The sequence below is a fragment of the Gopherus evgoodei genome, chromosome 12, assembly GCF_007399415.2.
Source record: "Gopherus evgoodei ecotype Sinaloan lineage chromosome 12, rGopEvg1_v1.p, whole genome shotgun sequence".
Classification (NCBI taxonomy): domain Eukaryota; kingdom Metazoa; phylum Chordata; order Testudines; family Testudinidae; genus Gopherus; species Gopherus evgoodei.
This window is the reverse complement of record NC_044333.1, coordinates 11767613-11780109: the sequence shown is the minus strand read 5'-3', so window position 1 is coordinate 11780109 and position 12497 is coordinate 11767613. Positions and strand designations below refer to the sequence as shown.

At 42.2% G+C, this 12497-nt stretch overlaps 1 protein-coding gene across 7 annotated transcripts in view; it reads right to left on the bottom strand.

The window, feature by feature from the left end:
* Positions 1-12497, bottom strand: part of SLC12A4 (solute carrier family 12 member 4) — a 114648-nt gene that overhangs the window by 41203 nt on the left and 60948 nt on the right. For all 7 annotated transcript variants that reach the window (XR_004002838.1, XM_030582052.1, XM_030582051.1 and 4 more), the window contains 2 exons: positions 9760-9854; positions 6804-6935 (listed from right to left, as the gene is read on the bottom strand). Coding sequence is in view for 6 of the 7 variants with exons in the window: in XM_030582052.1 (XP_030437912.1) it covers positions 6804-6935; positions 9760-9854 (227 nt within the window). In the remaining variant the exon portion in view is untranslated. The remainder of the gene's footprint in view (positions 1-6803; positions 6936-9759; positions 9855-12497) is intronic.

The following is a 12497-nucleotide window of genomic DNA, read 5'->3' as shown; positions in this document are numbered from 1 at the left end:
TACACTCACTAATAAGAGAAATGTCTTAGAAAGCATCTAATGAGAATGTCTAGAAAGGCTGTCATGCTGTGTGTAAATTACACAAAACATTTATTCTTTGACATGAAACCAGGAGATCTAAGTTACTGTGAATTTGCACTGTACTAATTCCCTAGCATACTACTTTTGTTTACTTGCCCCAAGGCCTGCATCGTTACCTCTGCTAATTCTGGCTTTTGTTTTAAATGCTCACTCCTTTTTCCCCTTCAAAAAACAGGATGGTATGAGGTGCTTAATATTGACCTTCAGGCTGATATTGTTCAAGGTCTTTAAAAATTCAGCCAAATCTGTGTGCATAGAGTTTGCATAGAGTTTGCATTCGAATGTGTTTGAAATGCAGTGTATAACTAAAGGATTGATTTGCTGTGGCAGCAGGAGCTAAGTTTACAATTGCAAGGTTTTAACAGAGCATATTGAAGCTTTCAGTCCTACAGTCAAATCAACCCTAACAGTGTTGTCAACTCCCAGCATTTGAGGTGTTTTTCTTGCAGCTTCCTCCCTCCCAACCTCCCCAGCAAATGAAGACCGAAAAATTATCATTTTAGGAAATCTCATGTTTTGGAGTGTCTGAATCACAATTTTTGAACACCTGGGGTTGCAATACTATTTAAAAAAATAACTTGTAGCAGCTGCCCTTAAATTTTCAAAGCTCAGAGCTGTAAGGCAGTCTATCCTCCTTTGGCTGGAAATTAAACTTCTGAATGACAGAATAGTGAGTAAAATGGCCTTTGGTTTACTTGACTCACTCTCCTTCCCCATTCACTCAGAGCAGTAATACAAATAAATTAAGGCTCAATACTGCACTTCTCCCCAGTCCCAGCCCCTTCACCCCAGCATTGTTTCTGCGCTTTACATCAACTTGGGCTACCGCTTTCCCTCTGACTGGCAACTTGCCGCTTCCACGTCCTCTTCTCCGATTGGCATCTCAATTCTCTTGCTCTGGTCCCTCTTCCAGCTCCCCCTGCAGCCTCTGCTACACCAAGTTACAATCTCAGTTGTAAAGGGAAAACATTGTGATTCATTGTATACTTGGAGAATTGAAAAGCAGTACAGCTTAAGAGATGCCCACATCAGAGGATTACTAAGTGCACCTCAGACATAAGTCGTCACTGGGTTGTTGGTTTTTTTACCGAATTAAAAATACTGCAAACAAAGAAATGAAGCAGGAGAACAGCTTGCACCAGCAAAATAATTTCTATCAATGATTTGCAGTGACTGCGCCCTTTTCTACATCCTCTTGTAATCAGCAGATGCCGCTACTGTAAATGGTTTTATGAAACTAGTCAATAGAAGGTAATCAAATAGCAAGGGCAATATTATACCGAACAGTCTTGTCAGTAGCAAATGGGAAAACTGAAATACTAATCCAAAGATTGCACTGAGTTAGTAAAATAGCAGATATACTGACAATCGGTAAATGGTTAAAAAAAACAAAACACCCTCCTATCTTCTATGATAATTATCTGTTTCAGCCAGGCAGCCCATGTTTCCACATGTGTGGCATCCACTTTGATCAGCTTCAAACACGTAACTGACGCAAGTTATTGATTTGAGTCTAAAGGACACCACTCCCCTTGTGCTAGCCTGTTTGGTTTGCAAAACAACTGGCTGCAAGGCCCAAAGAAATTGACAACTGCCATTACCAGCCACCCCCTATAAGTTACTGATGATGCCACAGAATAGCCCCAAAAGCCATAACAACAGACATTTGCATAAAGCTGAACTGCCCAGTTACGTTGTAGAAGCTGAAGTAGTTAATCTGAACTCCAATATGGGAAGTAGGATTTTTATTATTCAGGAATCTTAGGACTGGAATCATAGGACTGGAAGGGACATCGAGGGGTTTTCTAGTCCAGTCCCCTGCACTCATGGCAGCACTAAGTATCAGCCAGACGATCCCTGACAGATGTTTGTCTAACCTGGTGTTTGAAACACCATAACTGTGTCAGTGCTTTACTACAGACCATATTCATACTAACCTAAAAAGCAAAACAAAACCCCTGCCACCCTCTTAAACAGAGAGAGGATAATTGGTAATGCATCTTAACACACAGCAAGGAGCTACAAAACATCATTACACTAAAAACTTAATACTAAAAACTTATGGCAATACTGGAGCACAGTGAAATAGTTAGTGAGCCATACTCCATTTAAGTTTGTCTGTTCTTGACACTTTCACAACTGAGCAAGTCTTCTAAAGGGATTTTGGGGGGGGGAAGGGAGGAGAGGAGACAGAAATTCCATACAATGTATTTTCCACACTGCAAGTGTTTGTGAAAAATTTTTAAGTCTCCTTCAATCTTGTAATTTTAGTAAGACCAGTAAGATGCAAAATTGTCTTTAAAACCTAAAGCACCACATGATCTAGCAGCATAAACATACAATTATCTTTCCATGTCTGCCATTCACAGGTCTTTAATACTTTGCACTTATATACATGTGGGTTTTCTGATTTTAAGTGGCAGTGATTTGGGAAAGGAGAGCCTGCCTGTGCTAATATGGCTCTGGTGAAACCGGCTGATACTGAGAAGCATAGCAGGAAGCAGAATTCACTGAGAGATTTGTCTTCCGTTGGCAGTTTGTGGAGATATAATTTTTATTTATAGAAAAGACTGAATTATTCATGTAGTTTAGCATGCCACATCCAATGATCAATTTAGGCATATTAGATGAGGTGGAAAAGCCAGACCATTAAAAATTCAGGCCTGCAACATGCATCTAGCAACACATATTGAGATTTTAAGGAGTTGGGCAACAGAAATTCACAGAGTCCAAACTAAATAAAAGCTCATATTCCTGATCCAGCATTTCCCTATGGAACGTCAATTCAAAGGACTGAAGAGACAGGGTGAGTGAGATAATATATTTTATTGGACAAATAAATTGCCTCTCTAATATCCTGGGATTAACATAGCTACAACAACCCTGCATAATTCAAATGATTGACGTGGCAGCACATGCAATTTACTTTCAGCCGTACTAGGTGAGTACATTTGCTGGATGTTATCTGGTGTATCATCCAGCAACAAATCAGTTAACAATGCTAACATTTAATAGCAAAGTGTCAAAGTTTAACTACCCATCAAGATGAGTGGGGATTTCCTGCTTCGGTGCTACTGTTTCCCTGTTCAGCATTTACACTTCAAAAGGAGAACTAGAAACTTTTTAAAATGAAAACCGGAAACCTGTAGGAAAATCCCATTTCCAGTTTCTGGAGGCTCTCTCAATGCAGGGGACCTCCATTGTCTCTGCCCTTGATTTTGCATTCCTCTTTGGTGACTTGAATTAGTATTTCATGTCTAAATTCAACTCCCTAGTTTTATATTCCAAATGACATCTGACATCCTCACAGTTTTAATGTTATTTGAATTCCTCCACCCCATGCCAACTACAATTCATTTAGCTTACACACAGTGGGACCTTTACTGTAGTGTCCTTCACAAAGGACAGACACTCCAGGCAGAAATTCACTAACTGGAGTTCCAGCAACACAGCATACAGTAACTCCTCACTTAACGTTGTAGTTATGTCCTGAAAAATGCGACTTTAAGCAAAACAATGTTAAGCGAATCCAATTTCCCCATAAGAATTAATGTAAATGGGGAGGGCGGGGGGTGTTAGGTTCTAGGGAAATTTTTTTCACCAAACAAAAGACTCTCTCTCTCTCTCTATATATATATATATATAGACGCGCGTGTGCGCGCGCACATACACACACACACACACACACAGTATAAGTTTTAAACAATTTAATACTGTCAAGTATCAGAGGGGTAGGCGTGTTAGTCTGGATCTGTAAAAGCAGCAAAGAGTCCTGTGGCACCTTATAGACTAACAGACGTATTGGAGCATGAGCTTTCGTGGGTGCTTTCGACGAAGTGGATATTCACCCACGAAAGCTCATGCTCCAATATGTCTGTTAGTCTATAAGATGCCACAGAACAATTTAATACTGGTACACAGTGATGATGATTGTGAAGCTTGGTTGAGGTGGAGGAGTCAGAGGGTGGGATATTTCCCTTACTGCTAAACGATGAACTAACAATTGGCTGAGCCCTCAAGGGTTAACTCTCTCACTCTGCAAGGCAGCAGGAATGGAGAGAGAGATGCTCATTTCCCTTAAGTACACTGCCTTGTTAATTAGATCCGCAGCTGCTACAAGCTCCCTCAGTCCTGAGCCCTGCTCTATGGAAGATGGGGTAAGCGGCGTGCAGGAGCAGGGGGACACCCTGACATTAGCCCTCCTCTTCCTCCCCTCCCCCCCAGCACAGCAAGCAGGAGTCTCGGGGAGCAGCTCTAAAGCAGAAGGCAGGAGCAGCACATAGCAGTGGGGGGAGGGACAGCTGAACTGCAGGCAGCTGCTGCACAAGGAACTTAGGGAAGCCAGGAGCTGATCCACCCTGGTTCCAAGCCCCCACCAGCTAGCTGCAGCGGGCTGCTCTTCCTGCAAGCAGTAGACAAAGCAGGTGGCTGCCAAACGACATTAGAAGGGAGCATTGCGCAACTTTAAATGAGCATGTTCCCTAATTGATCAGCAACGTAACAATGAAACAATGTTAACCGAGACAACTTTCAGTGAGGAGTTATTGTACTGAAACACTAGTTTGGTGTAATGTTTTCAAAAGCTTTGAGTTACCCAGAGATTAAACTACAAAAAGTTAACACTGTGCAAACAGATGTGCCGGAGACTAATGCAGGAACAGTGTTTTAAAGAAAATAAATAAATAAATAAATAAAAAAGTTCAGTCCTACCCATACAACAAGAACAAAATGTGTTTTCACCATGTCAAGTTCTACTGTGTGGCAGGATCACAAACCACAATGGTATAGTTTAAAATGGGACAACTGAGACTTATTGTTATAGCATAGATGGAGTTTCACTATATACAAGTTCACTTTAAGGTCTTGTCTACACTTACTGTACTGCAGCTACGCCGCTGTAGCAAATAGCAAAGTCACTACCTTTGCGGATGGGAGAGCTTCTCCCATCAGTATAGGTACTACACCTCGCTGAGAGACCGTAGCTATGACAACAGGAGAAGCCCTCCCATCACATAGCGCTGTCTACACGGTGCGGTTAGGTCAGTATAACTGCATCCTTCAGGGGATTTTCCACACCCTGAGTAACGTAGTTATACTGACATAAGTTGGTAGTGTAAACCAAGCCTACGTGGGTTACATTATATATGCAGTATCTAAATACAGAATATTTTACACCACCATGAATTACTGTGCTAGGGACTAATAATACCTTTTCAGCTTCCTATCATTGCCTAATCTCTTCCTAACTGAGGCCAGAACCAGCTACCAAATTCTCTGCAGTCTTTTTCAAAGGGAAAAGAAATGGCTGGCTTCCAGATGGCCAGTGTAGAACACCAGTGTGAGGTGTCATTTTATCATAAACAGTCTTTAAATAACACTAACAATGGCCAAAAAAGGTGCCATTTCAAAAAGTTAAGGATTTTGTCTACCCTATTTCTCTATATTCTTTATTAGAGTAATTTCTCCCAATTTTTTAGGAAGAGCAGACTGAATAATCAATTGAAATTAGGCAGTCCCACAAATTAACAGGAAAAGACAACAGCTCATGCATGATTTTAGTATTATGCCCAGACAAACAAACTGATATATATTCCCTTTTAGGCATAACTTTAACTATTGCATACAAATCTATAGTTAAGGATATGCCTAAAAGGGAATCCAAATACGTTAAGGTATCAAAATGCACAGACACCTAAATTAGCTAACTCTGTCCTTTAGCGACACCATAATAACCATAACACTGAGGCATTTTCATGCTTGTGGTCTCAGATTAAACTATTTTTTTTAACAGGTGTTGGGTCTGGGGACTCCGTTGAAAGCAGAAGGGACTACATGTGGAGTGAGGGTGCTGCAATCAGACGTTTGGCATGGGTTGTTAACACGCATTCCCTTTGAAAGTGAATTGGCAGTCTTCAGTGTTACTGCCTCTATCTTTTTTCAGTGGGTCAAGATTTCTGTACGTATGGCAACACAATAAATCTGTACTGTTCATGTTTCACAGCAGTTTACTTGAAAACCTTTTGCTGAACCTTTGCTTGAAAACTTGCAAGCAAAGCAGCAAGACCTTTAAATAGGAAGTTTAGCCTTAATGTGTTGATTTTTAGTACCTGTTGAAGCATGTGGCTTGATTTTCAGAGATACTGGACAACTGCAGCTCCTACAGAGGATAACGAGAGCTGCTGGTGCACAGCACCCTCAGATCAGGTCACTAAACCTCACCTGCTACAGTGTTATCAGAAATGGGGCTCAAACAGGAACCCTAAACACACACACTTCCGCCTCTAAAAACGGTTTGAACTCAATGTGACAACTCACAGACTAAGTTTCTATTTAAGGTGAATAAGGGTGGCAGAAACAGGTTGTAAGATTTAAATGGATGATTTTTGCGACATTGTGACCTACTTAATCAAATTTTCTGAGAATAATACATACTAAGACTATCCAAGTGCACTGGAGTGGCTAGATTGCTTAAGCATTACTTCCCCTCTGGTTTTCTCAGTCTAGAAACAAGAAATTACAACCAACTGACTGCGTTCATTTGGGGCCCAGTCCTGCCCCCAATGAAGCCATGTCATGTCATGGCTTCCATGGTGGGGGTGGAGGGAAGAGGATTAGATCCTTATTCAGAAATGGTGGTGAAGCATCAGGAATTTCAGAACTCTTCAACTGCACACATAAGCAATCTCAGTTACAAGCTGGCCATTGAGAGACGTTCTACTTACTTTTGATACTTTCCTCTTTGAGCCTTCAGCACTTTCCGCCTCCTCATGTTCTTTGGCTCCCTGAGTGAGATTTGTGTAGCTGACCAATTTACCAAGCAGAGAAGATACCTTTGGTCGTATATCCAGTTCCTCCTGTGGAGGAAAACAACTTATGTAAGCCAAAGCAGTCAGAAAGAACAGGGCGGATCATATAGCTCTTTGGCAGGGCCGGAGCTGCTGAGTAAACTCACTGAAAGAGGCTGCAGTAGAATAAATGAAATACTAATTTTGTCTGATTTGACTAGAGGATGTTTGGGCTTTGAAAGCTGTCTTAGGAAAGGTTTACAGTCATGGGGAGTCAAAGACAGTAGGGACTCACCTTCTACTTGTCAGGCATTGGCAATGAAGAGCAAGGGAAAAGTGAAAGATTTGCAGTTGACTATTATGCATATCGTGGGATAACATTAAAAAAAACATTTTCACGGACAATTCTTCAACTAAGCCAGAGATCTGGTGCCCAGAGTGCCAGCCATTGCAGTGTTATGGGCACATTCCAGTAGATTTAATATCAATACCTAATCCAGGGCCTCTGAGAGGTTTGAGGTTAGCTAATCCTCCTAAAATCTGTATGTTTGTTTGAATGTATGAAGGTCTCACAATCCCCTCTCCCTAAATTCCCTACATCTAGGAGGATCCCTCTTACCCTTTGGTTGTCTTTGAGGGTGGGGAGAGCCAGTGTGTTGGTACTTTGCACCAATGCACTCGAGAGGCAAGCAGGCACATTCCCCCCATATTTCAGCTTCTTTCTATCTTCTGGGGGAGGATGGCAGGAGTGAGTTACTTGTCTCATTTTTATACCAGCTGGGATCTTTTGGGAAGTGTTTATAGAGTACTCTGATTACCCTAACTCTTATTGCTTCTCTTCTCTGCCTTCCATCTGTACTCTTTTCTGCATTATCTCCTTAAGATCCTTAAAACAGTTCTGTTGTTCTGAACTTTCTGCTCTGCACCTCCCCTTGTCCCTGCCTCACACACAGAGCACACCTGTCAGGTTTAAATTGTCCTCAAGTGCCTACTCTACTAGTGCAATAACTAAAAATCAGGGAAGTCACCAGTGAAGCCAACATTCTCACCAACTCCAACCTCAGCAATCATAATTTATCAGCCACACAGACCCACAGGCCCTGCAAATACACGAAGTCCCTTAGTTCTAACACAGCCACCCACAACACGCCCAATCCCGCTCAAAAGCAAAACTACAGCGTCTGCCAGATTAAGGCATCTTTCCTGGCAGACATGCATTTGAGAGAAGCAATCATCTGTTATCTGTCCATGAAGTCTCAGTTAAGGTTTTGCTTAGAGCGAGAGTGGCAGGAATTGGAGGTGTGCATTGTGACTGGTTCCGTCTTACAGGCACTAGACTTCCTCAGCACAAGCCTCTACATGATGGGTCATCACCGTGGAAACAGCTTGTGCTAAAATGGAGCTTTTGTGACCTGATGGAGCAGCGGCTCAGCAGCAGCTAATCTAAACGGCCTGTTGGGAAAGGGAACGCTTAAAAAAGCTTGGCACATGCCATCTCATGAACTGAAGCATCTGGATGGAGGGCTGATAATTCTCCCTTCAAGAAAAAGTTGAGGATTCTTGCTTCTTTGGATTCTATGGGAGTGGCGCAAACATGCAGTGACAGGAGAAAACTGGAAGCAGATGGGAAGATTAATGGATTCTCAGGGCCCTGGAATTACTACCTTCTTCTTTAAACAAAACACACACACACACACACACGTTCAAAGATGACTACCTAAGGTTAGAAACCTGTGTGGCGTGATTCAGAGGCACTGAACAGCCATACTAATAATTGGAGTTGATAGGACTGCAGGTGCTCAGGACCACTGAAAATTCAGTCTCCTAAATAACCAACTTTAGGCACTTAATTCTGAAAATTCTCGCCTTCATTTATAGAGCTTTCCATTATAAAATTATGGCCTTCCCCATGTAAATCAATGCCCTGCTAACCCAGCCATGCAAAACAAAAACAAAACAAAAAAACCAAGCCTGAGCAACCAATCTGCAGACAACAAGTGGTACTGGTATGAAGTTACTCCTCCTCTGTTCCGTGTGAACCTCAAAACATACTCTCAGCATGTCAAACTTGCTAAGGGGTGACGAGGCACATTCCTCAGCTAGACACATGATACAAGCAGCGGCCAGGCAGGAAAGGGTTTCACAGTATGACTAGGGTTTTATCCCAGACTTATTTATCATTGTTGTCCATTCCTGATCCTGTAGCTCAGTAGCTGGTTGCTATCATACATGGTATGATGCAAAAACTAACCGCAAGCCAAGAAAAGGAGTTGGGCATGGGAGAAGCCACCATCCAGCTAGCTGGCAAAAGCAAATAATGGCAGATGCTGGTAGATTGGGTCAGTGTGGTGCTGCTTTATTGAACCTGATCTTCTGGGTTCTTTAGAGCCTCCTGGGCATCACAGCCCAAACATGCTATTTTTTCCCACCCATCCCTAATCTGTAGCTCATGTCGTTCCTTGTTCCCCATCTCTGGAACCCACATTCCTAATCTTTAACCTTCTGGCACTAGGTCCTGGCAGCAGAGAGGCTGAAGTAGGCACAGTTACATGTGAGTGCATGGCACCTGGGATTCCAACTGTTCCGTCTGCCCTCTACTTCACACATCACCGGCAGAACAACCGCCCACAGACACTGCCTTGGACAGTGGCATTGTAAGTGTATATTAACAGGTGTGACCTACCAAAGGCCACCCAACACTTTAAAAGGTTTTTAAAAGGCACAAATGGCATTTAGGTGTCTGACTGCTTGACTTTAGATGGGAATTAGGCATCTACTTGCCAGTTGTAGCTTTGAAAGTCTCCAACCCCTCCCTCCACAGAAGAAAGAGATAAAGACCTCAAGATCAAGGACGCTCATGTCCAGTGGTCTGGAAAGCAAAATTAAAGTTTACCTCAAACAAGGCCAAGTTTCTGTCATAATAATCACTTCCCTTGCCAGCTTCCGAACTGTTGAGAAAAGGACTGTTTTCTTTATGGTTGCCATGACCTGCAGAGAGAATAAAGTAGGAGTTTTTGGTAAGTTTGGAATGGAGGTAAAATCTGAGGAGCATCTCAACTCCCCAAGGAAGACTGTTCTATTCAATTTTAATAAGCTGTTCTATTCAATTTTTAAAATCCCGATTTTTGTTCAGCATATAATTTTAAAATGGCATAACTGTGTTGGTTATGTTTGATTTACCCTGACACAGAGAAATTGAAACCATCATTGATATTGCTTTCAGTGCTGAAAGTAATCTGTTTTAAAAAAGACAAGGAGTGATACAAAACTGCCTCAAGGGTGGGACCACTGCCAAGATGATGTCTTGGGCCTAATAACCTTGACAGTTTCCTTTTGACCTTTTTTTTTTTAAGTATATTATGATAAATCAGAAAAGACATTTCCTGAGAGCATTCACAGTTAGAGAATACTGCTGATTTGTAACACAATTTTCTGCTTAAGCAATAAGTACACAAACAAATTAGATACATCTAATCGGGCTGATTCAAAAAATATTTAGTAAGCACTGTTGCAGGCTAGTTAAGATAATACCATGTCAACTAACGAGTATTTTCCTTCTATTTTATTGCAAACTCTAAATTCTGTAAGTAAATATGCACTTTTTCGGTTGCACCAAACCCGTGGTGGGCAACCTGCGTCCCATCAGGGTAATCCGCTAGCAGGCCACGGGACAATTTGCTTGCATTGACCGTCTGCACACATGGCCACCTGCAGCTCCCAGTGGCCGCAGTTCACCGTTCCCGGTGAATGGGAGCTGTGGGAAGCGGCACAGGCTGCAGGGACATGCTGGCCACTGCTTCCCACAGCTCCCACTGGCCGGGAACGTAAACAAACTGTCTTGCGGCCCACCAGCAGATTACCCTGACAGGCTGCGTGCAGGCCGCAAGTTGCCTACCGCTGCACTAATCCCTTCCCCCTCATGTTGTTTTTGTTCATATAAAATTACAGGCTTTTTGGGATAAAGACTCGTCTTAAGAGTCTAAACTTTAGAGCACATTTGGGTGCTGTACAAACAAATAATTCATAGCTTTTATATACTGTACAACATGAAAGAAAATGTATCACAGCACAGAGGACCTAAGAAAGTTTTAAAACAGTTTCAGTATTAAAACTTTTTAAGCGCACTGCAGCATAAAATGATGTGATATTCTGCACAACACAGCAATGGTTCAGGTTTTCAGAAATTCTCAGCCTCTTAAGCTACCACTGGAGCTGTAGGTGATCAGCATTTCTTAAATTCACATCTTTTCTTTAGCACTCTGAACTGCATTCCATGTGTTTCACAGGTCCAATACACAAGGCATAGGTGTTTACAGGTTCATGTCCCTAAAAAAGAACAAATATAACCTAAAAGATATTCTAGTCCAATCATGGCTCCAGGCCAATGGGAGCTGCTGGAAGCGGCGGCCAGTACTGGGAGCCACGATCGGCCGAACCTGCAGACACGGCAGGTAAACAAACCGGCCCAGCCCGCCAGGGGCTTTCCCTGCACAAGCGGCGGAACAAGTTTGGGAACCACTGTTCTAGTCACTAATTTTAAAAAACTAAACTATTAAAGAAAGTGAAAGAATATCAAAAATATATCCTACAAGTTAAAAGAGGGAATTGTGTGTTGAATTCGTAAGAAAAAGCAGAAGATTGAGAGGTTGAAAACATTTCTTCAAAATTAGATCTTACAACTAATTCAACTGTGGTTAAATCAATTTAAATCAACTGAGTTAGCCTCTGCTGAATTAGCACTACATAAGTGAAGGAATCTGATTTTGATATTACGAAACCTGGACGCGTTTCACAAAAATTACAAAAATAAACCCAATTGGATAAGTAGTTGGCAAGCTAAATAGAAGGCTCCTATCTGTGTGCAGCATCACATGCTTTCAAGGGTGTTTAAACATTCAACATGTTTAGCTGGATAATGGTTATAGCAAAAAGAGTAAGTTCATATCTTGTTATTTCAGCACCATCTCATTGGGGGAAGGGTTTGGAAAAAAGTGCAGCTGGTTTGCTGGAAAGTAGAGAGACATTGTGTGTCCACTTGTTTTGGTTAGTAAAAGCAAAACAACTAGCAAAAAGACATCCAGATATAGGCAAAGCAGTTTGTTTTATCCACTAAAAATAACTGATTGGGTGGCCCTTTTCTGCTGGAATTAAGTCTAGAGTTCAACAGGTGCCATCATATGAACAGCCACGTGGTTCATCAGGAACACTGGAACCTTCAGATCCAGCATAAAGACCTCTGCCACTTGGGCTAATGGCATTACTGGTAGCAGTAGTACGTTGTCATCCTCTGTGTGGACCAGCACTAAAAGTTGATGATAAACTTTGCCAGCTGGTTTCACAGATTTGCCAGCAAGAATCTTGAGTTCCATTCCAGGCTCTGGAAGGGAGTGTGCTCTAATAGACCCAAACTCTTCTGCTCTTTTCACATCTCCACAACCACCTTCTGCCTTGAGCCCTCCAACCGGTGCCTGTCCCAGCCCCATCTCTTCCCTGCCCCAGCTATTTCTAATGTCACCACCATCACTCCCAACTCCTCACACTATCTCCCCACAACTCTGGCCTCCAGTTGAAACATAAACGTATCCCCACTGGCTCCCAGTCCTAATCTCCCATCACCCTCAGCTCTTTATC